Source organism: Lacerta agilis, chromosome 1, assembly GCF_009819535.1.
Source record: "Lacerta agilis isolate rLacAgi1 chromosome 1, rLacAgi1.pri, whole genome shotgun sequence".
Taxonomy (NCBI): domain Eukaryota; kingdom Metazoa; phylum Chordata; class Lepidosauria; order Squamata; family Lacertidae; genus Lacerta; species Lacerta agilis.
Window position 1 is genome coordinate 131347478 of NC_046312.1, and position 23740 is coordinate 131371217.

Below are 23740 nucleotides of genomic sequence, written 5' to 3' on the forward strand. Positions count from 1 at the left end.
GATTATGAGAATGGAAGAAATATTTAGGTTTTTATGAAAATGTGTTGATTAAAATATTTTTGAAGTTGGAATTAGAAGTAACAAGAGCAACAGCTTTACTAAGTTAAGAGAAGAAAGGATATAAGAAGCTAAGGTTTGGAATGTGATGATTATAATTGTAAGATTAAGATTAGTTGTATGGAATTAGATTTTACAATGTTACAAAGTTACTGAAGAATAGAAATGAACGCACAAGAGAGGGCGTGAGGAAGTCCCAAGCGTAGGATTTTAAAGAAGTGGAGGATTTTTAAGTAATTTGTGTTGTTTTGTGTGTAATGGGTGTATTGTGTTGTTTTGTATGTGGTATGGGTATTTGTAATTGGTTTAATTTGGAAAATGCAATAAATTTCTATTAAAAACAAATAAACAAACTTGTACCTTCTGGGGGAGTGCAAACCCTCCAAAAGCAGGTCAACCACCAAACTGTCTTTGAAAATAAGTTGAGAATGTGGCTGCCTGACTATTGACAGATTCAAAGCAAGCAGATGACATAACACCAATTCTGTTACAACTGCATGGCTGGCTGGTTTTGACCTATAAAACTCTTTGCAGTTCAGGATCCCAACATCTTCTGGAATGTGTCTCCCAATATGAACCTGCCTGGACCCTTATATTTTCTTCTGAGACCCTTCTCCAGGTCCCGCCCCCTCTGGAGAGACTGAGGGTGGTGACAACAGAGAGGGCCTTTTCCATTGCGGCTCCCCATCTGAGGAATGCTCTGCCCAGTAAGATCCATCTAGTGCTTTCCTTGACATGTTTTTCGCACCAGGTAAAGACTTATATTTTCCAGAGAGAGATGATATTGATATGTTATCAAGTGTGATTGTGAAGCTTCCTGTGGTTGTTGTGGGGGTGGTGCCCCTCTCAACAACAAAATACCTGGACCTTATGAGCATTTTCTGAGGCCCTTCTCCATGTGTCCCTGCTGAGAGGCACAAGTATGGCAACCAGGCAGACGGCCTTCTCAGTTCCATGCTCTCTGGAGTGAGGCCTGCTTGGAGCCACCAAACACCTTTTTAGAGTCAGATGAAGACCTTTCTTCACCAAGTGAATCAAGGCTTTATGTCAGTACTGCTCTGGGTTGCTGATAAAATACCAGCTTTCAGAGTGGTAAGCGGTGGCTTATGAACTTAATTGCTCATCTAAATTTTTATGGTTGCTGTTTGATACTCTTTCTCAGATCCTTATCGGTTTGCTTACCTGCCTCTACTCCCCAGGTTGTGCAAGTTTCTGGTTTCTTGAAATGGCCAACATTTCAATCAGTTCCCTGAAGCAAAGTTTCCACACAATGGAAAGTCAGTTGCAGTTTCTGAAAATTGAGTTACATCCTTCACTCCTCCACAGAAAATAACATGTCTAAGTAGAAAGATCCACAGAAACACTACAGTACCATGTCCATGCCACTTACTTTGGTGAAGTCATATCAAAAGTATAAATGTAACACTGCCATCTACAGTATAATCCTCGTAATGTTCTTGTTATGCAAACCAAGTATATTAGAACTGTATCAGTTAGTAGTCTTTCAGTGTAAAAGAACTAGATCCGTATTTCTTGACTAGAAAAATATGGGTTAGCATAAGACCCAATTTTCTAGGGTTTGGTTGCATCTCTTTGGGCTAATAACTGGCCTGAATTTCCAGCTTTCATTCTAAAAGGGGAGATGGGGAGAGGAGGAAGCCTCTGCTGTCACAGAATACAGGTGGTGTACCAGCAGCCCATCAACCTGATGCACCTTAACATTTTTCTATGCCTGCCCCTCACAATAATTTGCAATGGCACGGAGGGAGGAGGGGAGTCAGCAAACTACTAGGGGCTCTGAAGTTGACAAGAGCAGCATTCATTTTTTCCAGTCTTTGCTGCTGTGACTGCATGGAGCTGTTCTCTAAGCGATTGCAGCAGCATCATAGTGTTGGTTCTGCTGTAACTAGTGCTTCCTGAGAATTTGTGCAATTTGGATGAATGTCTGGCCCTTTTCTCCCCTTTCCAGGTCAACTTCAACTTCTTCAATTTACTCCCCAACTCCAAATTAAGGAGTGGGTGGTGGGAAGAAAGCTTGGGAGCCTGAAGCCCAAAGAGCTGATTCCCGGAGTTCAGAGCCTGTGTTTGCCTTTTGAAATAATCATTCAAAAGTGAAATATTCAGGTGCCATGTGCCAGGATTAGGCAGCAGCATAACAAGAGAAACTGAAGGATGTGAAATAGTAATCGTATTAATATGCCATGCTACAACATATTGAAGTAAGGAAGAAGAGTCTATCTGAAACAATTTTGACGCACTGACCAAAAAAGGATAAGCTTACTCCACAGGGCATGCTATATACCAAACATCAATTATACTCAAAAACAACAAACACACAGAAAAGGCTATTAGCAATTGTAGGTGTTATCAATTTATTGCATATGTTAGTACATAAAAATAGAGGTTATGTAAAAGGAAAATCAATCTACCATTGTAAAAAAGCAGATTAAAATGGAAATGAAAGTGCTTAATTAAATGCATGTCTAAAAATATGAAATGACAAGTACTGGTATTGTTTTTAATCTGTAGAAAACACACATACACCAACAGTCTGGCCCTAAACATGTTCACTTATAAGCAAATCTCACAGAACTCAACAATATTTACTTTAAGTGAAAATACATATGGCTGCAGTTTTAATTTTTGTTCTGATCTAAGTGAAACATTCAAAATTGAATCCATAAGTATATTTAATTCTATTGCATGCAGCAAATTTATTTTTTGGCAAGAGTTCTACCATAAAGTTTTGTGTCATTTGCAAAAAGTTACACAAACAACAAAAATCTATAATGTTTTCCCATACAGTACTTATTTTCTAATTGAATTTTACTGAAATTTCAATAGTCTTAATTTTGTGGATCTGCCAAGGCAGAAGATAGGGTATATAACCTTAGCAAATAAGTAAGAGCACCAAAAGGACATTAAATATCCTTACTCTGATTTCAGTATCACCTTGTGCCACAATGCACAAAACCTTGAGAACAGACCCTCAACTGGTCCCATAAATGAATCCAGATTTTTTGCTGAATTATCAAAGATTAAAATGTATTCAAAACAATATATCTGTCATTACAATTGGACTCAATAAGCTTGTGCTATATTTAAAAGTCTGACCTTCCTGAAGGGGTAGGGGGACATCTGAAATGGAAGGGGGCTTTATACAGTTCCTATGGAAATTCTCATTGTGAAAACAAGTACAAATTTCATATAAGCATCATACTCTAGCTCTGCACAAGTACTTACTTGAAAGCATAAGCTTCTCTTATCTCTTCAGGCATAACTGGGGAGTCAACAAATCATTCTCCATTCAAAAGATAATATAACCTATATTTTTTCTACAAGATGAGCTCCAAGCAAAGTCAAAGTGCACATAGCAAATACACATATCATTATAAAAAGATAATTACTGTAAGATTCTCTTCCAAACCAATACTCAGGCCAATAATACACTGATCATTGTCTAGGGTGTCATTGCAGCATTCCTGCACTCTTTTAACTTCACGCTTTCGATGACTGTGGATGGTATGATCTACATCCTACACAGTATGCTAATGCTGAAGGTTTTGTATCAGGCTTAATTTACTTTCTGTGAACACTAATAGAGGCATGTTTCCAAAACTGATGAAGCTAAAATAGCATACCACAAAAAGAATGGCAAAGTACAAATGCTGTAGTTGCTGAAATATATCAAATTATTTAAGAGATTATTTGCAATTTCTGTGTAATATAATAAATGTTAATAGAATGATGAATGAGATGTTGGAAGAAGAATAATCAGGAAACAATTATGTCAGAGAAGATACAGAGAGGAAAAACAGAAAGAAAATGTGCTCAAATAGATACTCAATATTGGTTCTAAGGGGTGATATCCAATATTAGTCATACTCACTGAATTCAATGGATTTAAGAAATTTCAGTCCACTGCTATCAATGTGTATACTCCGAGTATGACTAACAATTGAGTATTGTCCATTAGTTTTCCACTTCCTGCACAAGCATATGCATAATACTTGATTTATGCTCTCTTCAAATAAGCAGAACCAGTTTTCAAAACTGGATGTTTTATTTTACTGCATTTTTAAAAAATGAGTGGTTAAAATTGCATTCTGTAAGTTTCTGGAGCAGTCTAAGTGGGTAAACTGTTTTTTCTCTTTCTTGGAAAATAAAAAGCCCAGTTTTCCCCCCAATAAATGCATTGTTTATAAAGCAAAAATAAAACAACACACACACACACACACACACACACACACACACACGATATCCTAATAGAATAAGTAATTGGATTTTGTAAAGTATACTCTATATTAAACTCATTATTTAATACTCGTCTTCATCACTTAGTCTGGCCCTCTTAATAGCTCAATCCCAAGTATATTTTCATGAGGAAGTCCTGTTGTTTGGTGGGACTTATTTCCTGAGAAATTCGCCTAGGATTCTGGCCTTTAATAACCAAAATATTTTCAGTTGTATTCATGTTACATGACATCTGTCAACAGTGTTTAGAAAATGACAACCATGCTACAATGAAAGAAAACCAATTCTCCTACAAGAAAACTTTTAAATTAAACATTTTAAAATACTGTAGTTAAAGAGGAGTTTGATATGAAAAGCAGAAGTAAATGTTAGACAGTAGATTAAAAAAGAAAAACCACCCTTTTTCTGTAGTCCAACTTCTCCCAATTGCCATATTGCTAAGTAGAAAGCAATATTCCAACCAGAGTTTAGGTTTGATGCATTTAGCACTCATGGCTTCTAGGGGAAGAAGCACAAGAGGCACAATGCACAAGGATAGCAAACATAGCAAAATGAACACTAGTCAGCCTGTCTTCATGACTGGATGAGAATATCAACACTAATATATTAACTTTAAATGCATCTTTTTTCCATTCATCCTGCATGTGGATGTAATAAGCAATGAATGCAGCCATGTCATACTGAATAGTGTAATTCCATAACTTTTTTTAATTCCTACCCTGCCTTTCCTCCCAAAGGAGCCCAGGGGGCCATTAGTGCTACTTATAATGTTAAGCACACTACACGATCAGAGATGTGTAACAAAAGAATTCAGGGGTTTATCATGCATCCCGAAGCTCTAGCTAGAGTGTGTCACTAATCATGGTTACCTATGCAGCCAAAACATACACTGCACCAGGGTGGATTTGATTTAAATCAAACTGATTTAAATCACTAGTCAGTAAGGCTCAGGGTGGATTTAAATTTTAAAAATCCGATTTAAATTTTAAAAAAATCTGATTTGATTTAAATCCACCCTGAGCCTTACTGACTAGTGATTTAAATCATGATTTAAATCAAATCCACCCTGCACTGCATGCAACAGCTCTGTTCTTCTCTTAAAACCAGTGGGCAACATCCAATGATGTCTGCCTGCCTGCCCAACAGAAATCTGCTTATGCAACAAAACTTCCGGTTTCTCTTCTCCCTGCCCCATCCCATCCCGCTCTATGGAGGATCCTATAATCCTTTGGAGCAAAATTTGGAAAGGGGGGGGGGGCTACAAAGGAAATAAGTCCCATTGCACAAGTGGATCCCCCTTGCACCGCATCAGATCTCCCCCAGGGTTAACTTAAATTTTAGCAATAAGTTTATTAATGTGTCTTAATCTAAGAAATGGAAATTAAGATTAATTTTATCAAAAACATCACTAATTTATAATGCTAAGTGTAAAAACTATCTGGCTCATAATTTATTAGATCTCCATTTTAATTTTGCTCTTTAGATAAGTACAAGACAAAGTACACACTTTTAAAAATTGTCATTCTTTATCACTTTCTACAAATCCAGGTACAATGCAGTTGTATCTGACAGAAAGACAGGAATTAGTTATATTATTGTTACATTAGATGACATTTTTGCCATTTCTTCAGGGGAATAACTCTTTGCAACTTCTTTGATGAATTGTTCAAGTGCTGTGAAGTAGCCTTGGCACTGCCAAGTGTCATTATGAGTTCCATCTGGAAATATTGCCAATCTCTTAGTCCGAGCAGGGGAAAGCTCATAAAGCTGCTTCATCATAACTGGAGGAATCAACTGGTCTGCAAGCCCAGAGATGAAGAGTGAAGGCATTCTGCACTGAGCTATTTTTCGATAGGAGAGGAACTTGTTTTTATAGCACCACAAAGGAAGGTACCTCATTGGAAAGAAAGAAAACAGAGTGCTGGCCATATGCGGGATACTAAGGAATGTGTTCTCCACCATGATGGCAGAAATCCTATGGGAATTCTCAGATGCTAGGCGAATAGCAACTGCTCCCCCCAAGGATCGTCCAAAGAGAAAAATTTTTGTCTTGTCAAGATCAGATCTAGTCATCACATAGTCTAACACAGCCTCAGAATCTAAATAGATGCCATCCTCACTTGCTTCTCCTTCACTTTTTCCATAGCCTCTATAGTCAACAAGCAATAAGTTTACTTTCAGGTTTACCAGCATCAGCAAAGCATTGGGTAGTCTGTGACCAATGTTTCCTGCATTTCCATGAAAGTAAATGATAGTAGGTGAATATGAGGAATTGTCTCCTGTGTTTCTGAGAAGAATCAGATTGAGCAACACACCATCTTTGGTTTTGATGAAGATATTTTCATGTGGGATGCCAGTAGGCATGGGGACATAAAGTCGTGATGAAGCAGGTTGCTCTGGGAAATAAAGCAACACATCCTGGAATTTATATAATATACCTGCAATAGATACAAATATTAACAGAGGTAATATCATGCCTCCATACAAATGAAAAGTTACTATCAAAGGTAAGAGAGAGATACGGCAGAGGGCCCAGGACCATGAGACCAATGCAAGGAGCCACTTTTCAATGAAAGTCCAAAGCATCCATGATTTTTCCATTATAGTAGTCAATGAATCTTTAGTCCATATGAAGCCTGAAAAAAGAAAATAAATAAGCTTCTTTAAAAAACAACTTTAAAAAGGGACAACAAATGTATAAGGTAATTTATACCTATACTTTATGTAGTGCAAAAGACATGTGGGCTCCATGCTTATAGGTGCACTGCAGAAAGTATGAAGCTACATCACAACATGCAGTGCATTTACACGAGATACGATGCAGAGATGGAGGAGGCCCCATGTTGTTTTATTCCCTATATACTTGAGTATAAGCCAACGCACCTAATTTTACTACAAAAAGGGAAAGCTTATTGACTCGAGTATAGCGTGTGCTGGCAGCGGAGGGGGAGGAAGGAGCAGCCCGAAAGGAGCCCTTTTGGGCTGCTACCTCCTCCTCTGTCTTTGCCACTGTCGGCAGTGGAGGAGGGAGCAGCCCGAAAGGGCTCCTTTCGAGCTGCTCCTCCCCCTGCCGCCGCCCGCCTCATTCTAGTATAAGCCGAGGCCGGCTTTTTCAGCACAAAAAATGTGCTGAAAAACTCGGCTTATACGAGTATATACGGTAAATGTTTCTCATCACAAAGCAATCCATAATGGCTAGGATGTATGGAGGCAGTTCCCAATACATAGTTAGCTTTGCAAAAAAGAATGGCTGCATACTTCCCACCAATTAGAGCTTGCTATGCAAATGTGAAGTTATCTGAAATAGAAATAGAAAGGTATGGAATTCAAAGAAAAAGAAGCAAACCATCTTGTGTAAACAACTGTGCAAAGACTTGTGCTAACAGAATAACAACTCTGGAATTTAATTCTGTACACTTTTCTTGTGCAATTTTCTTCAGCTAAAAGAGCCCATCTTTCCACTCACAGAAGGGCACTTTTGGACCCAAGCCACTGAGTCTTATCCACCTGTCCCCTTGCTTTCTTCTTACCTTTACCCTCCCAACCACCAAATCTTCCTTTCTTTAACCCTTGTCAGCCCTACACACCCCCAACACAGAAATAGCCAACACATTAACAGTCAAGGTCAAATCCTAACAAGTCTAATTTAAAACAGTTAATTTGCAAATGATGTTGCAGAAAGTTGACTGCTCTCTGCTGATAATGTATTGGGTATCTGGCAGAGAGGTGGGAATGATTGGTAGATCCAAATTATATTTTTTAATAAAATTTATATACCGCCCTTCATCCAAAGATCTAAGGGCGGTTCACAAAATTGTTTGAATCTATGATACTGGATTGCAAGGGAGACAAGGACATGAAAGCTGTAACCAAATGATATTGTTGGAATGCTCTGATTGTTGGAATTTCTGCCTATATACTTCTTTGTTCAAATTGAAAATTGTCTCTCATTGAATCGAGTTTCCAGGTATCCATCATGTAGAAAATGCATTCAACCCGGGGTCAGCAACCTTTTTCAGCCATGGGCCAGTCCACCATCCCTCAGACCATGTGGTGGGCCGGACTATATTTTGGAAAAAAATATAAACAAATTCCTATGCCCCACAAATAACCCAGTGATGCATTTTAAATAGAAGCACACATTCTACTCATGTAAAAACACCAGGCAGCCCCCACAAATAACCCAGAGATGCATTTTAAATAAAAGGACACATTCTACTCATGTAAAAACACGCTGATTCCCAGACCGTCCACGGGCTGGATTGGGAAGGTGATTGGGCTGTATCCAGCCCACAGGCCTTAGGTTGCCTACCCCTGATTCAACCAAAGCTTCAGTCTGTATTTTGTGGGTTTTCTGTGTCCCCTTATCTCCTCCTCCTGATAAGTAATGGGTTCCAGCAGTCAATCTAACTACAAGAAAAATAAATTGAAATACTGTTGGGGGAAGGAAATCTAGAATATTGTGTGTAATCACTGCCATTAGTATTTCTTCAGAGAGCATAATGTGTAATAAAGTGCGGAGATGACCTTCTACAAGAAGTAACTCCAAAGCTCAATAGCAAAAGCAGAAAAAATTCTGGAGCTGCTTAAATGACACATTTCTGAATACAATCACTAAGTAAAAAGGTAAAGGTAAAGGGACCCCTGACCATCAGGTCCAGTCGTGTCCGACTCTGGGGTTGCGGCGCTCATCTCGCTCTATAGGCCAAGGGAGCCGGCGTTTGTCCACAGACAGCTTCCAGGTCATGTGGCCAGCATGACAAAGCTGCTTCTGGCGAACCAGAGCAGCGCATGGAAACGCCGTTTACCTTCCCGCTGGAGCGGTCCCTATTTATCTACTTGCACTTTAATGTGCTTTCGAACTGCTAGGTGGGCAGGAGCTGGGACCGAGCAATGGGAGCTCACCCCGTGGCAGGGATTCGAACCGCCGACCTTCTGATCAGCAAGCCCTAGACTCTGTGGTTTAACCCACAGCGCCACCTGGTACTATTTGTCAAAACAAAATCGAAAATTCTTTCTAGTAGCACCTTAGAGACCAACTGAGTTTGTTCCTGGTATGAGCTTTCGTGTGCATGCACACTTCTTCAGATATCTGATTTTGTTTTGACTATGGCAGACCAACACGGCTACCCACCTGTAATAAGTACTATTTGATTAGCATCTTTTGAACACCCCACCAGTCGTTATGCCCCCCCCAAAGCAGCTGCTACCCTCACAAACAGTACAATATGTCTGGGGTGCAGAACAGGATTAGAGAATCAAGTGAAACTGTTAGAAACAGATGTGCCTTCACATAATGAGGCTCTGGATCCCAGCTAGCATGATATAGAATAGACAATACTCAAAATGCCTAAATACTCCAAACTAAAGCCATTCAGAATAATGGGATAGATAAAGTTACACAGGTGCCTGGTAACTGAGGACCAATAAAATAAAAATATAGGACTACCTAAAACAATGTTGTGATGGATGGTGCTGGAGGAGACTCTTGAGAGTCCCATGGACTGCAAGAAGATCAAACCTATCCATTCTGAAGGAAATCAGCCCTGAGTGCTCACTGGAAGGGCAGAACCTGAAGGTGAGGTTCCAATACTTTGGCCACCTCATGAGAAGAGAAGACTCCCTGGAAAAGACCCTGGTGTTGGGAAAGATGGAGGGCACAAGGAGAAGGGGACAGCAGAGGACAAGATGGTTGGATAGTGTTCTTGAAGCTACCAACATGAGTTTGACCAAACTGCGGGAGGCAGTGGAAGACAGGAGTGCCTGGCGTGCTCTGGTCTATGGGGTCATGAAGAGTCGGACACGACTAAATGACTAAACAACAACAAAAACAATGTTGTTAGATTTTATTGATCTTTGTAAAGCAATTAAAGACAAGATAGGGGATTTAGCTGAAGATGAAATAAATTTTGTGCACAAAATATGTCTTTTACTCATTTAGAGGGGGTAGTTTCCCAAACCTGTATCTTTATAAATTTGTGAACAACTGTCAAGGAGCTATCAACAATCCAGGGCAGGCACACACACGAAAGGCACGGAATGCAATTAGCTCTTTATGAACCCAAAATAACAACACAGCAGATTCCTCTGGTTCATCTTAATCTAGCTAAGACATTGCTGAAACTGACAACTAGCTCTGAGCTTCCCACCTCTAGCCTTTCACTCTGGATCTCTCCCAAGAGGATGAAATCTCCATTGAGGGGGCAAGCTCCTTTTCTGGGCCTGCCTGGGCCGCTGCTCAGCAATGTGCAGGACTCTCTTTGAGTAGGGTGGCAGAGGGGGAGGCAAGCCAGCAGGACTGGGATTGTTTTGCTGCTGCGTAGCAGGGCCAACCTCCGACTCCTCTAAGTTGGCACTCACACTGTGACTCTCAGTCTCTAAGCCTGTCCTGGAAGGCCCTCCTTCTCCTGATGTCTCTTGATCACTCAAACCCCCTGCTTCTAGGGGCCCCTGCTTGCATCTCCCTCATGCTCTTCTAGTTACCCCCTTCCACCCCATCCATGACCATAGTTGGTCACCCCATTCTGAACAGTGTAGCATCAAAAGGCCAGGAACGACAATGATTTGAGTTAGTAGTAGTGTTGGCAGCAGAATATACAATACCAGAAAATTTAAACCTATAATAATAAAACAACTTATCAAACCAGCAAAACACCACTTAAAACCTGCTAAGCTACCTGGTTAAAGCAAATAGGATTACAGCATATGTTAGGTAAAAGCCATCTGAAATATACTAATGCTTATTTAAAAGCTTGCAGAGACAGTCACCTGCACCACCACACATGGGAAGTTCCATAGTCCTTTAGGTCCATAGCCACACACACACAAAATGTATGATTCAGCCACATTTGGAATACTGCATATACTGTAGTTGTAATTGCTCCATTTCAAGTGGATACTGTATTGTTAGGCCTTCATATCCAGAAACAGGAGATACAGCACTTAAAGGAGTACCGATGGTGTGCCAAGTTACAAAAGGAAGTGTATTAGCCAGTATTGCCTCACTATCATAATTGTTAATTTTGAAAAACAGGAATGAGGCTACATTAATAACTGCTAAATTTATCAAATAAGTAATTGTAGCTTTGGAAAACATCTTGCATCAGTCATCATTCTTATTAATTTCCAGTTAAGAGTTGCTTTTTAAATAGGGCATCGCAGGCTGCAATGTTCACTTACAAAAGAGAACTCACAACTCAACTATGCATCCCAGAGTGATGTTTCCAGAATGACGTGATTTTTCACAATCAAGTTTTTAGGCTATTAAATAAATAAAAATTAATGATACATTACATTTTTAAACATAAGAGATACCCAGACGGCTTTCCTGGATTTCTATTGTGGATATCACCAAAGCTTCTGGAATGACACCATAGAGCAGTGGTGGCCAAACTCAGCCCTCCCCAGATGTTTTGGGACTACAATTCCCATCATCCCTGACCACTGGTTCTGTTAGCTAGGGATGATGGGAGTTGTAGTCCCAAAACATATGGAGGGCCGAATTTGGCCACCACTGCCATAGAGCCAAACTTTTGCCTTATAATAGACTGGAGGCTACATGTATTACTACTTGGAAAAATCAGGGCTTCCAGGTAAACATGCACAAAGCCATTCTACCACCGTGAACATACTCACATCGAAGCAAATCCCACTGAAATAAACTGGAACTGCGAAGTACATTTATTTCAGATACTATACAAACTCAGCAGGGCTAAATTCCAAATAATGTAATTTAGCGCTAAGTAATGATACTGCCGGCAGATCCTCACGTAGCGAGGCCAGAGAGAGAGCGGCAACCGGTCAGAACCGACGGCGCCGGGCTGCGCTGCCGTCGAAGGCGCGTGGGCGTTTTGTGCGAGGCGCGGGATGTGGGCTCTGGGCAGGAGGGAGCTTTCACTCGTGAGGGGACCGAGGCAGGTGTCAGCCGTGAGAAAGGGGCCTTCCTGGATAACCGAGAGCCGCCGCCGCCGCCGCCCTGCGCACGAAGCGCAAGGCAAGCCGCGCTTCGCTACCTGCTGCGATGCGGCAAGCGAGAACTCCCGGGCGCTGGCGCAGGTGAGGCGGAGGCGGCGGGGGGGGGGGACGAGGCCGTCCGCCGCGAGGAGCGCAGGGAAGAGGAGAGAGTCCCGCAGCTCCCCGGCCTCCCCTACCTGAGCCTCTGCTGCTCCGCTCGGGCTGATGGAGCCCCAACGCGCCAACCTCATTGCGGTCCTGGGCAGGACATGCCCGCGCTCCGCTCCTTCCTCCTCCGTCGTCCTCCCCGCCCCCCAGGACGGGAATCTCCTCGCCCACTCACCACTTCCGGGAAACCGGCACGGACGGCAACGCTTCCGGGTCAAAGTTCGAAGGACAAAGGTTTCCAACGAGCGCCTCGACAGGGAGCGCCTATCAGTGTGCAGCAGGCGCGGCAGAAGGAAACTCCGCGAGAACAGACGAGGTTTCGCACACGCACATGCGCAGGGCGGGAAGGCCGCAGCCGCTCTTCCATCGCGCAGCGAGGCAGGCTGTGCTTTGGTCTCTATGCGAAGGGCGGAACTTGCTCGGCCGAAGCTGAGGAAGGAGGTGGAGGAGAAGCGCCCCGCCCCGCGGAAGCTCGTCGGGTGAGAAGGAAGCGACGTGGGAAGCTGCCTCGTTCCCAGCCAGACCCCTGGGCTGCCACCGCGGGGGCCTCTGGCTGGATGTGGGAGGAGAAGTCCCCAGGCTGCTCTTGCTGGGTCGCCTCCGCCGCCAGTGACCCCCGAAGTGGTTGGGACACACTTGCGGGCGGGCGCAGCTACGTCAGCATTTGACTTCTGTATTGGTTACAGGTGGGTAGCCGTGTTGGTCTGCCATAGTCGAAACAAAATAGGAAATTCTTTCCAGTAGCACCTTAGAGACCAACTGAGTTTGTTCCTGGTATGAGCTTTCGTGTGCATGCACACTTCTTCAGATACACTGAAACAGAAGTCACCAGATCCTTAAATATAGTGAGTAATACCCCTCCCCACTCCCTCACTATATTTAAGGATCTGGTGACTTCTGTTTCAGTGTATCTGAAGAAGTGTGCATGCACACGAAAGCTCATACCAGGAACAAACTCAGTTGGTCTCTAAGGTGCTACTGGAAAGAATTCTGTATTGGTGTCTGCGACGTGCTCCTCCCACATTTTAAAACTGTAAAGATATTTCAGCATTGTTCTCTAGTGAACCTGGAAATACGGCCTATGCAGACGGTGAGATACTTCTTTCTATCGTTTTTCTTGTGTGTCTCCCACCAGAGGTCAAAGAGATAAACAACTACAGTACCTGACTTTTAGAAAATACCTGAAGGCAGCCCTGTTTAGGGAAGTTTTAAATCTGTGATATTTTAATGTATTTCAGTATTTGTTGGAAGCCGCTCAGAGTGGCTGGGGAGACCCAGCCAGATGGGCGGGGTACAAATAAATTCTTGCTCTCTCCTTTTTCGGCCACTACATTGCAGTCATCTAGCTGGTCCATGGGGTCACAAAGAGTCGGACACGACTGAACAACAACAACAGCTGGATCAGACCACTGACCCCTCAAGTCCAGCATCTGTTATCAGTGGCTAACGCTGTGGAAGAATGTCCACACAGGAGATGAGAGCAACAGCTCTCTCTTTCCTCACTTGTGATTCACAGCTAGAGATGTAAAATTTCCGGAAATTTTGACGCTCGGAAAAAAACCCTGGTTTCCCCCCGGAAAAAAATGAAAAATTCTGGAAAAATTGAAAAAATGCTACATTAGCTCTTCTTTTTTCTTTTCCAGATTGAAAGTCATTCTGTTACTTTAGAAACATAAAATATAACTATGGACAATTTTAATGGGCATAAAATTATCACAACTAGCATATTAAAAATATAGTGTATCCAAACAATTATTACAAACAGACTTTACTTTTAAAATAATATTTATTTGTATTTGTAACAAATGGAGCAACAATCTCCTGAACTGTTTACTAGTTTATGTAGAACAAAAAAACTCCACAATTTTTTTAAAAAATCCAGAAGTAACAATTAGTCATATTTCCTCTCCACGGTATTTTAAAAAACATTCTCATAAAGATAACTGAAGAAGTGGGACCAAATTTCAATGAATGGGCATTAAGTTTAATCAGAATCATTTTCTGAGCCGTAATTAAGTATATACTTTCAGGCCCTTTTTGTTGCTCTATATTTTCTTCCAGTGCTTTGAGGCCTAGTGAAGAGGAGCAGAACCAATGCATACAACACACATGCAAAAACAAAATGGAAACCTTTTTCTTTTCTGGTGACAACAGCACCCCCTAAAGGAAGAAATGTATCTTGTTCTTGCATTGGAGAGTTCAGTTTGTAACCTAGGATTTGCTTGTCCTCACAGAAATTAGAATAATCTGATACCATGCATATTTTTTTTAGAAATGATTTATAAAATATTTGAACCCCTTATCTTAAAATATTTTATTCATCATGTTAAAATAACATAATCTATTTTTTATTTTTTCAATATTTCTGGGAAAGACAAAAAAGGCTTCAGGGGAAAAAAAACCCGTTTTTCCCCAGTTTTTCCCCAGGCCTTCACATCTCTAGTCACAGCAACTAGCATTAAGAGACAAATGGCATCTTACTGTGGGGATAGAACATTTCCATTATGGCTCCGTGAATTTATCTAATCCTCTTTTAAAGCCATCAGATTTGGTGGTCAGCACTATGTCTTGCAGGAATGAATTCCATAGTTTAGTTGTGCACTGTGTGAAGAAGTACTTTTTTGCCTCTCTTCCCAACATTCAGCTTCATAGGGTAACCCTGAGTTATGAGAAGAGAAAAACTTCCTAAATCCCTCCACAGCTATTACCACATCATGCATAGATGGCATACAAATAAAATGATGTATGTATCATCTTTCCATTTTTCTAAACTATAGAGCCCCAAATGAAACTTTTGCTTCTGTCTACTACGATTGTTGTGTAATAAAACTGAGATTTTAATTCATTTTAAATGTAGAGCTATGTGGCTAATTCAAGGAAAAGCAGGAATAAGGTGGGAGTTGTACTATTTGAAAACAAGCTTGCCATTTTCTTTCTTTTTGTAGTGAAATACTCAAGATGTCTTCCAGCTCTACTTCCTGTTCTTCCCAGCTAACTGTGGCATCACAAGTTCCTTTTGAAGATCTCTGTTCGACTTTAGAACGAATACAAAAATGCAAATCCCGACCTGAGAAAACCAAGAATTTCAAGGAGTTTTTAGATTCTTGGAGGAAATATCATGATGCTCTTCATAAAAATGAGAAAGATGTAACAGATTCTTTTTATCCAGCAATGAGGCTTATTCTTCCACAGTTGGAAAGAGAGAGGATGGCTTATGGAATTAAAGAAACCATGCTTGCTAAATTCTATATTGAACTGTTAAATTTACCCAAAGATGGAAAAGATGCTTTAAAACTCTTAAATTATCGAACACCTACTGGCTCACGGGGAGATGCTGGAGATTTTGCTATGATTGCCTATTTTGTGTTGAAACAAAGATGTCCCAGGAAAGGTCAACTGACCATAAAACAAGTGAACGATATTTTAGATTCCATTTCTAATAATAATGCTGCCAAAAGGAGGGATCTGGTCAAGAAGAGCCTTCTTCAGTTAATAACTCAGAGTTCAGCACTTGAACAGAAATGGTTGATCAGGATGATCATAAAAGATTTGAAACTTGGTGTCAGCCAGCAAACCTTACTTTCCATCTTTCATCCTGATGCTGCAGAGTTGCACAGTGTTACAACTGATTTGGAGAAAGTCTGTAGACAGTTACACAATCCTTCTGTATTTCTTAGTGATGTTTCTATTACATTATTTTCTGCCTTTAAACCGATGCTTGCTGCTATTGCTAATGTACAACAGATTGAAAAACAAATGAACCACCAGAGTTTCTACATAGAAACCAAATTAGACGGTGAGCGAATGCAGATGCACAAAGATGGAGATGTTTACAAGTATTTTTCCCGAAATGGGTATGATTATACTCAGCAGTTTGGAGCTTCTCCCTTGGAAGGTTCATTGACTCCATATATTCATAATATCTTTAACAATAATATTCAGAACTGCATTCTGGATGGTGAAATGATGGCCTACAATCCCACCACACAGAACTTTGTACAGAAGGGTAGCAAATTTGACATCAAAAAGATGTCAGATGATTCAGAATTACAGACATGCTTCTGTGTGTTTGATGTTTTAATGATTAATAACCAAAAATTGGGTCATGAGATGTTGAGCAAAAGATATGAGATGCTGAATAAGATATTTACACCAATAGAAGGTCGTTTGCAGTTTGTTCCTAAAAATCAAGCTAACACTCAGAAAGAAGTAATAGATTCTCTAAATGAAGCAATAGATCACAGAGAAGAAGGAATTGTGGTTAAAGATCCCATGTCAATTTACAAGCCGGACAAACGTGGGGAAGGATGGTTCAAGATCAAACCAGAGTATGTTAGTGGGCTAATGGATGAACTAGACCTTTTAATTGTTGGGGGCTACTGGGGAAAAGGTCTTCGTGGTGGCATGATGTCACATTTTTTATGTGCTGTTGCTGAGACTCCTCCACCTGGCGAAAAACCATCAGTGTTCCACTCCATTTGTCGTGTTGGTTCTGGTTACACTATGGAAGAACTTCGTGATCTTGGCTTGAAATTAGCCAAATATTGGAAACCTTATCGTAAAAGAGACCCTCCTTTTAATATCTTGTGTGGAACTGAGAAGCCTGAAGTCTATATTGAGCCTTGTAATTCAGTCATCGTCCAAATTAAAGCAGCTGAGATTGTGAGCAGTGATATGTACAAAACTGATTATACATTACGTTTCCCTCGTATTGAGAGGATAAGAGAAGATAAAGAATGGCATGATTGTATGACTCTTGACATTCTAGAGCAACTCAGACGTAAAGCTTGTGGAAAGCTAGCGACTAAGCACTTTGATATAGATAATGATGAGCCACAAGGAAAGAAACGTAAAACTGTGCCCAAGATTAAAAAAAAAATTGGTTTAATGGATCATTTTAAAGCTCCTGATCTTTCAAATGTAAACCAGATTTCCAGTATATTTGAAGATGTTGAGTTTTGTGTTATGACAGGGACACAAAAATATTCAAAATATCAGCTGGAAAGTAAAATAGCGGAATTTGGCGGCAGCATAGTCCAGAATCCTGGCCTGGACACCTATTGTGTGATTGCAGGAATTGAGAATGTCAGAGTGAAAAATATTATTTCTTCTGACAAGTATGATGTTGTGAGAGCGGAGTGGCTTTTACAGTGCTTTCAGTCCAAAACATTTGTACCCTGGCAGCTTGATTTCATGATTCACATGTCTCCAGAAACAAAACAACATTTTGCCTGTGAATATGACTGCTATGGTGATAGTTACACAGGTGATACTGATATTGCCAAACTAAAGGAGGTGTTCTCAAGAATGAATAACTTTCAGGCAGAGATCTCTCAGGATGCGGTTGCTGACATAGAAGCACGTTATTCATGGGAAAGCTCTCCGCTAAGTATGTTCAGGCAGCACACGATTTACCTGGCTCTTCCTGATGAATTGAGTAATTCAGGTGCTAGGATTAAACAAACAAAACTATTAACTGCAGCACTGATACTTCGATTTCATGGAGCAAAAGTGGTTCAACAGCTTGAAGAGGGTGTGTCCCATGTAATCAGTGGAGATCATGCTCATTTGAAGGAGATAAAGACAGTGAGAAGAACATTCAAAAGGAAGTTTAAAATTTTGTCTGAGCAGTGGGTAAAGGATTCTATAAAGACTGGCAAGTTACAAAATGAAAAGTTTTACTTAATTTAAATCATTTCATTTAATAGGAAATTATTTACTTTTGTTAACTTCATTTATCTATTTAAAGCATTCTGCCAGGCTCTTTTTAATACTTCACTTCATTTTGAAGTTTGTAGATAAAGTTTCACAAGTATGAACATGAAAGAAAAGCTTTCGGGTATAGTGCTGAGAGTTAGGTTATTTTAAAAAAAACCCACCCCACCCCCATTTTATTGAGCTGTTGCTAGCACATTTATATAGCTGCTTTGGTCAAATATTTGTTAAACATAATAACCCAACTTGCAAATGAGTTAAACTGGAGAAAGTGGACCTGAAGTAATTTAGTCTAATTAAACCCAATAGGACTATAAACCAAGCAAGTGTAACCACCTCCAGTCCTGTGGACCTAGTCCAGGCTTCCTCAACCTCGGCCCTTCAGATGTTTTTGGCCTACATTTCCCATGATCCCTAGCTAGCAGGACCAGTGGTGTTGGAAATTGTAGTCTCAAAACATCTGGAGGGCTGAGATTGAGGAAGCCCGATCTAGTTAGTCCCTGTGCTGGGCTCTGTAGAGCTCTGCTGGCACAGCTACCAGTGAGGACACAGGCGTCTCCACTGTGGCTTGTCCCACAAAGGTATTTTTAGACTTCAGTCCTACAGAGGTGGTACAGACGGTGTTTGAACTGCCTTCTCCAGCTCTGCTCTTCCTGGCAGGAAAGAAATGAGGGTGGATATGTAATCTTGCACTCCTGTCCTTTTACCAGATGTTTTTATAAATAACTATTTTCCTCCAACTGGGAAAAAACTTTGGGGGAAACTGGGGGAGAGATTCACAGCAGCTTGGGGCCCTTACCAATGTTCAAAAGCTGTTAATGTTTCCATAACTGTTGTGTGGTGAATCTGACATTTTATTTCTCCATCATCGATGGAGGGGGAGCTCTGATGTTTCCTCGGACTCTTGGGATATATTCCTGGGGTCATGGGATTGCAGTTTGCGGATTATAATATGAATTTAAAAGTCTAAAAAAATTAAATCCAGGCATTCATCCTTTGAAAGAAAGCTCTGTAAATAACTATACAAATAAAATACTTTTTTAAAAACGACTGCTTCTGATTTTGAAATCAGAAAGACTTGCTGAGAGTAATTTCTGATGTATTTCAAGTATACTAAGAACACTTTTTGATATATTTTGAACTCTGACAATACTAACGTTGAAGAGTCTTTGTTATCCAAACATTTTAAAATTTTCTACTAGGTGACATAATCACTCATTAGGTTTTCGAAGCCAAAGGGGAAGACACTAATACAGTATTGCTGTCTTTTTTAATTCCAGATCAAGTGTGGAAAAAGGTTTGATATTTTAGGCCACATACCAACTAAAATACATCAACACATACCCTTTCTTGCATTGTATTTATATTTTCACATTTATATCCCCCCCCCAAGCGGGAGGCAGGTGTCATGGACCAGGAATCGGCTTTACCTGCTGAGCAGCAGCAGAAAGCTCCAGCTTTTGTAAGCAGGGTTTCCAGCCTCAGTTGCTGGAAACAATATTTGTTGTTCCTGGCCAGACCTTGCTGCTTCTTGCTTCTTGTGACCTTGGCTTGGACGCTTGGCTTTCTTGGATCGTCTGACTACGTGAACCGAGATATTCTTGACCTTAGAACTGGACTGGACCTTGTATACAGACTCTGCCTCCAGGTAAGTACCCCCTTGACACTCGGCTGGTTGGCTGGCTTCTCGCTCCACTGAGCTTTGCCGTGGCTGGCAGCACAGGACTACAACACTAGCCAATCCAACAGTCCAGAGTTGCCCCTTGTACTTGAGACACTATGTTTCTCAAAAACACTCTGTCCTTTTTTAAAAAAAGAAAGAAAGCTGGAGGCAGCTGGTTCTCCTCAGGAGCAAGAAGGCTGATCAGCAGCAGGTGGAGTCACTTTGTCTTCTGCTCCTTCAGGCTGCTGCTCACCAGGTGAAGCCAACTCCTGGCCCATGACAGCCGGCAGATGTGGCTTCTCCCTTGGCAGGTGAGATGTGTGGAGAACAGTGGGATAATCCTTCCCTGGCCTAATCCTGTGGCAGAGAAAGGGCACCCAAAGGCAGCTGCCTTAACAGCAGCAACTCTCAAGTAAGCCTTGTGTGTCCGTCTCACCTCGGCCGATCCCAATCCATAATATATTTTTAAAAGCCTGCCTGGTCACATGAAATAATACAAAATGCATGTCAGAAAGGATCCTGTCAACTAGGGTTGTCACCCATTCCTTAAAAACAGGATAGTCCTGTTTGGGGGGCATGGAGTCTCCTGTCCTGTTTGACCCCCAATTTGTCCCGTTTTTGAAGTCATAAAAATAAAAATTGGCATTTGTGTGCTCACCCAAACTTGCTTGTCGCTCATGCAATGTAACATACTAGCTGCCCTCCCTCCCCTCCAAAGATTGCCAATAATGGAGCAGCAGCCTTGAGAAAGTGCTTGTTCATTACAGAGTAGGAAGGGAGAGTGTTATTGAAGTAAAGTAAGGAGTGTTTAGATTAATCCTGCCAATTAATTGTTTTTAAAAGATGCCCCCCCTCATTCTCTCAAATAGAAATAAATGCATATTGTTAAAATTGGTGTGAGGGTGGTGGGAATCAGCATTTTTTTCAGCACTTACACCCCTGTATTGCAAACCAGCCTTGTTACCCCTTAATATTACAAATGCAGAGGGAGGAAGCAGAGACTGGCAGAATCACAAAAAGTTTGTGACTTTCCTCTAGGCCAGAGGTTTTCAACCTTTTTTGAGTCCCTGGCTTCCTTGATCAAGTACATTCTTTCTGTGGCTCCCCTGTGGGAACACAGGCTTCAATCCTTAGAAGCCCACTTAAGTCACCCCTTGTCTGCAAAGCCAGCAGCCCCTCATCTCTTCGAACACCCTCCCTTGTGGAGTGTTCCCTCAGCCTCCTCTCCTTGCCCATCTCCCTCTGAGTGGCTGGGGAAACCCAGCCAGATGGGCGGAGTATTATTATTATTATTATTATTATTATTATTATTATTATTAGTCCTCTGGGCAGCTACTGCAGCAGCCCCTGGTCTCAGAGCCACCTCTCCCCCAAAATAGATGCCTCCTCCTGCAGCCCCCCCTGGTTGTATAAGATATTGCAAAATACACCATTTAATAGAACCTGGTGACATTATACATAGTCCATATACAATTATAGACCTAAAATAAAGTTTAAATAAAGCACAGGTATGTGAAGGTAGTAACTGGAACTATTGTTATAGATGTGCTGGGGGACGGGACCTCCTCAACCCTAGACATTAATAAATGGTAGAATTTTGATTATTTGGAATATTGAAGGGGAAATTGCAGGCCAGTAAAAAAATGCATGCTAGGCTTCCTTTCCAAGCCAGGGCCACACCTGAAATAGAGGCATTAACATGACAAAACGTCCCTCCAAGAGGAATCTTGAGCCTGGGCAGAAAGAAGGTTGCCAGGGTGACTGGATCTGAAGTGACAGGGAAAGGGAGTCATTAGCAAGGTGTGCTGGGAAGAAGAGGGGAGAGAAAAAGAGATCCCTCTTGGGCAGGCTGGCTAAAGTCTGGCAGGGAGAAATGCCTTTGACTCCAGTGCTGTACTGCAATAGGGAACAATTACTACTTGAGATACTAGAAGATCTAGACTCCCTCTGTGCAGACAGAAGGTGTAAATAGGTGAATAACTCATATTTCCAAAGGAGCACAAGCCCTGGGTGAGCGCCTGGAACCCCCTGGGATCTTGCTACCGCTCAGAAGAAAGTACATTATGCTTTCATATCCAGCTTCTGTGCATTATGGATGAACAAAGACAAGGTTACAAAACATGAACCTATTATATTAAGGGAAATAATCCCAAGTATTCAAATGTCCTGACTTACTATAGCAGCCATATTCTTTCATAGGCCAAGGGGGTTTCTTGGCCATGTTCCTCCTTGCTTACAAATAAAGCCGGACCAAACAGGTATAAAATTGTCCTTTCTTTCTTTGGTCCCCAAGGATTCTCTGCTTCTGTTTTGCCAGTTAACACTGCAGGTTCTTTAAAGGATTTTTTGTGGACAATATGAGGGAAAAGAGGTTTTTATTTGAACAGAATAGGAAAACCTCAAACAGCAACAACCCCCCCTCAAATAGTAAACCACCTTAAACAGCAATAAAAACCTTACACTGAGAAATAAACAATCCCCCCACAAGACCTTCACCCACATACAGCATCCGGTCCAGCCATAGGGAGCCCCCGTGTTTGGTCCATTATCCTACTCGACTACGTTGCCCTGCACCATTTGGACCTGCCCCCACCAGGCAGGGCTGGATGTCTCCATGGCTGTTGCCTGTGGCAATTAGGGCTCCTAATCTGGGCAATCCAGCCCTAGCTGGGCCACCTTCAAGGGCAGGAATGCTCCTACGGGGACTCACACGAGGGGTTGGTTGCGCAAGGATTGGAGCAGGGTGACGTAGTTGGAGAGGATGACAGACCAAATGCTGCTGATGCTCCCTACAGCTGGATCTGGTGCTGTATGTGGGTGAAGGTCTGGTGGGGGAATTGTTTCTTTGAAGTCATTTCTCAGTACATTCATATACTTGGAAGTCAAAGGGAATCCGTTCGACTTCCAAAATGTTTGAATAACAAAGTGCGGCTTTGGATTGGTTGCTGGAAGCTCCTGCAGCCAATCGGAAGCTGCAGAAGCCCCATCAGATGTTCGGCTTCCAAAAATGGTTCACAAACCGTAACACTCAGGAGCCAAAACATTCGAGAACTAAGCTGTTTGAAAACCAAGGTACAACTGTATGAGAGTTTTTATTATTAAGAAGGTGGTGTCACTCTATATGTCAAAGGGCATCAAACCCACAAGCTAGAAATCCCAAAAGGAGCAGAAAGACAGTGGTGTGATACCTAGCACCAAGAGTAATTTAGTACTATGGACTAGTACTATCACCCCTCCAACCAAATTGCCCAGGAAAGAGCAAGTGTTGTACTAGGTAGATGCCTATTCCAGACATGGCAAAGAGGTAAAATGACACTGCCCTAGTACAATTTGTCATGAAACCAACTAGTGGGGCAGTGTCCATAGATTTAAGATTAAACTGTGTCTATGACTTGGTGTGAGATGCACATATTGTTGAACTAAATGGGAACACTGAGCATGTATCTTATCTCATTATACATAACAAAGCCATCTTTAGCCATCTCACCCCTTGCCTTTCCCTGCAAGACTAATTGCAGCCGTTTAGAGTCGTCAACAAGTTTTCCACACTTATCAGCCTATCACCCATTCCCACCACCCTTCTGAGTAATACCCCTCCCCACTCCCCCACTATATTTAAGGATCTGGTGACTTCTGTTTCAGTGTATCTGAAGAAGTGTGCATGCACACGAAAGCTCATACCAGGAACAAACTCAGTTGGTCTCTAAGGTGCTACTAGAAAGAATTTTCGATTTTGTTTTGACTATGGCAGACCAACACGGCTACCCACCTGTAACTGAGCATGTAGCAATTAAAACCCAATGTGGAAAATTGTCAAGTAATAACAACAGTCACATATGACTACAATCATGTATATGTATGCTGTGTTTAAAGATGTGTTTGTCAGCGCATATGTGTGTCATCTGTACTTTACATGTTTGCTGCACAAAT

The 23740-nt window shown here is 41.5% G+C and overlaps 2 protein-coding genes across 4 annotated transcripts; one reads left to right on the forward strand and one right to left on the reverse strand.

Moving 5' to 3' along the window:
* Nucleotides 1-5733: 5733 nt before the first annotated feature.
* ABHD13 (abhydrolase domain containing 13) lies at nt 5734-12707 on the reverse strand. Of its 3 annotated transcripts, none has more exons than XM_033171509.1 (2): nt 12608-12707; nt 5734-6947 (listed from the first exon to the last, which is right to left on the reverse strand). In XM_033171509.1, the coding sequence occupies exon 2, from the start codon at nt 6910-6912 to the stop codon at nt 5899-5901; it is 1014 nt and encodes a 337-aa protein (XP_033027400.1). In that variant the 5' UTR covers nt 6913-6947; nt 12608-12707; the 3' UTR covers nt 5734-5898. The 3 variants fall into 3 exon arrangements, with proteins under 3 accessions (XP_033027400.1, XP_033027409.1, XP_033027392.1); XM_033171518.1 differs by lacking the exon at nt 12608-12707 and adding an exon at nt 12462-12578; XM_033171501.1 differs by lacking the exon at nt 12608-12707 and adding an exon at nt 11947-12086.
* Nucleotides 12708-15260: 2553 nt separating this feature from the next.
* Nucleotides 15261-18303, forward strand: LIG4 (DNA ligase 4). Its single transcript, XM_033171532.1, has one exon. It carries the CDS (start codon nt 15391-15393, stop codon nt 18121-18123), a length of 2733 nt encoding a protein of 910 aa, XP_033027423.1. The 5' UTR covers nt 15261-15390; the 3' UTR covers nt 18124-18303.
* The last annotated feature ends 5437 nt before the right edge of the window (nt 18304-23740 follow it).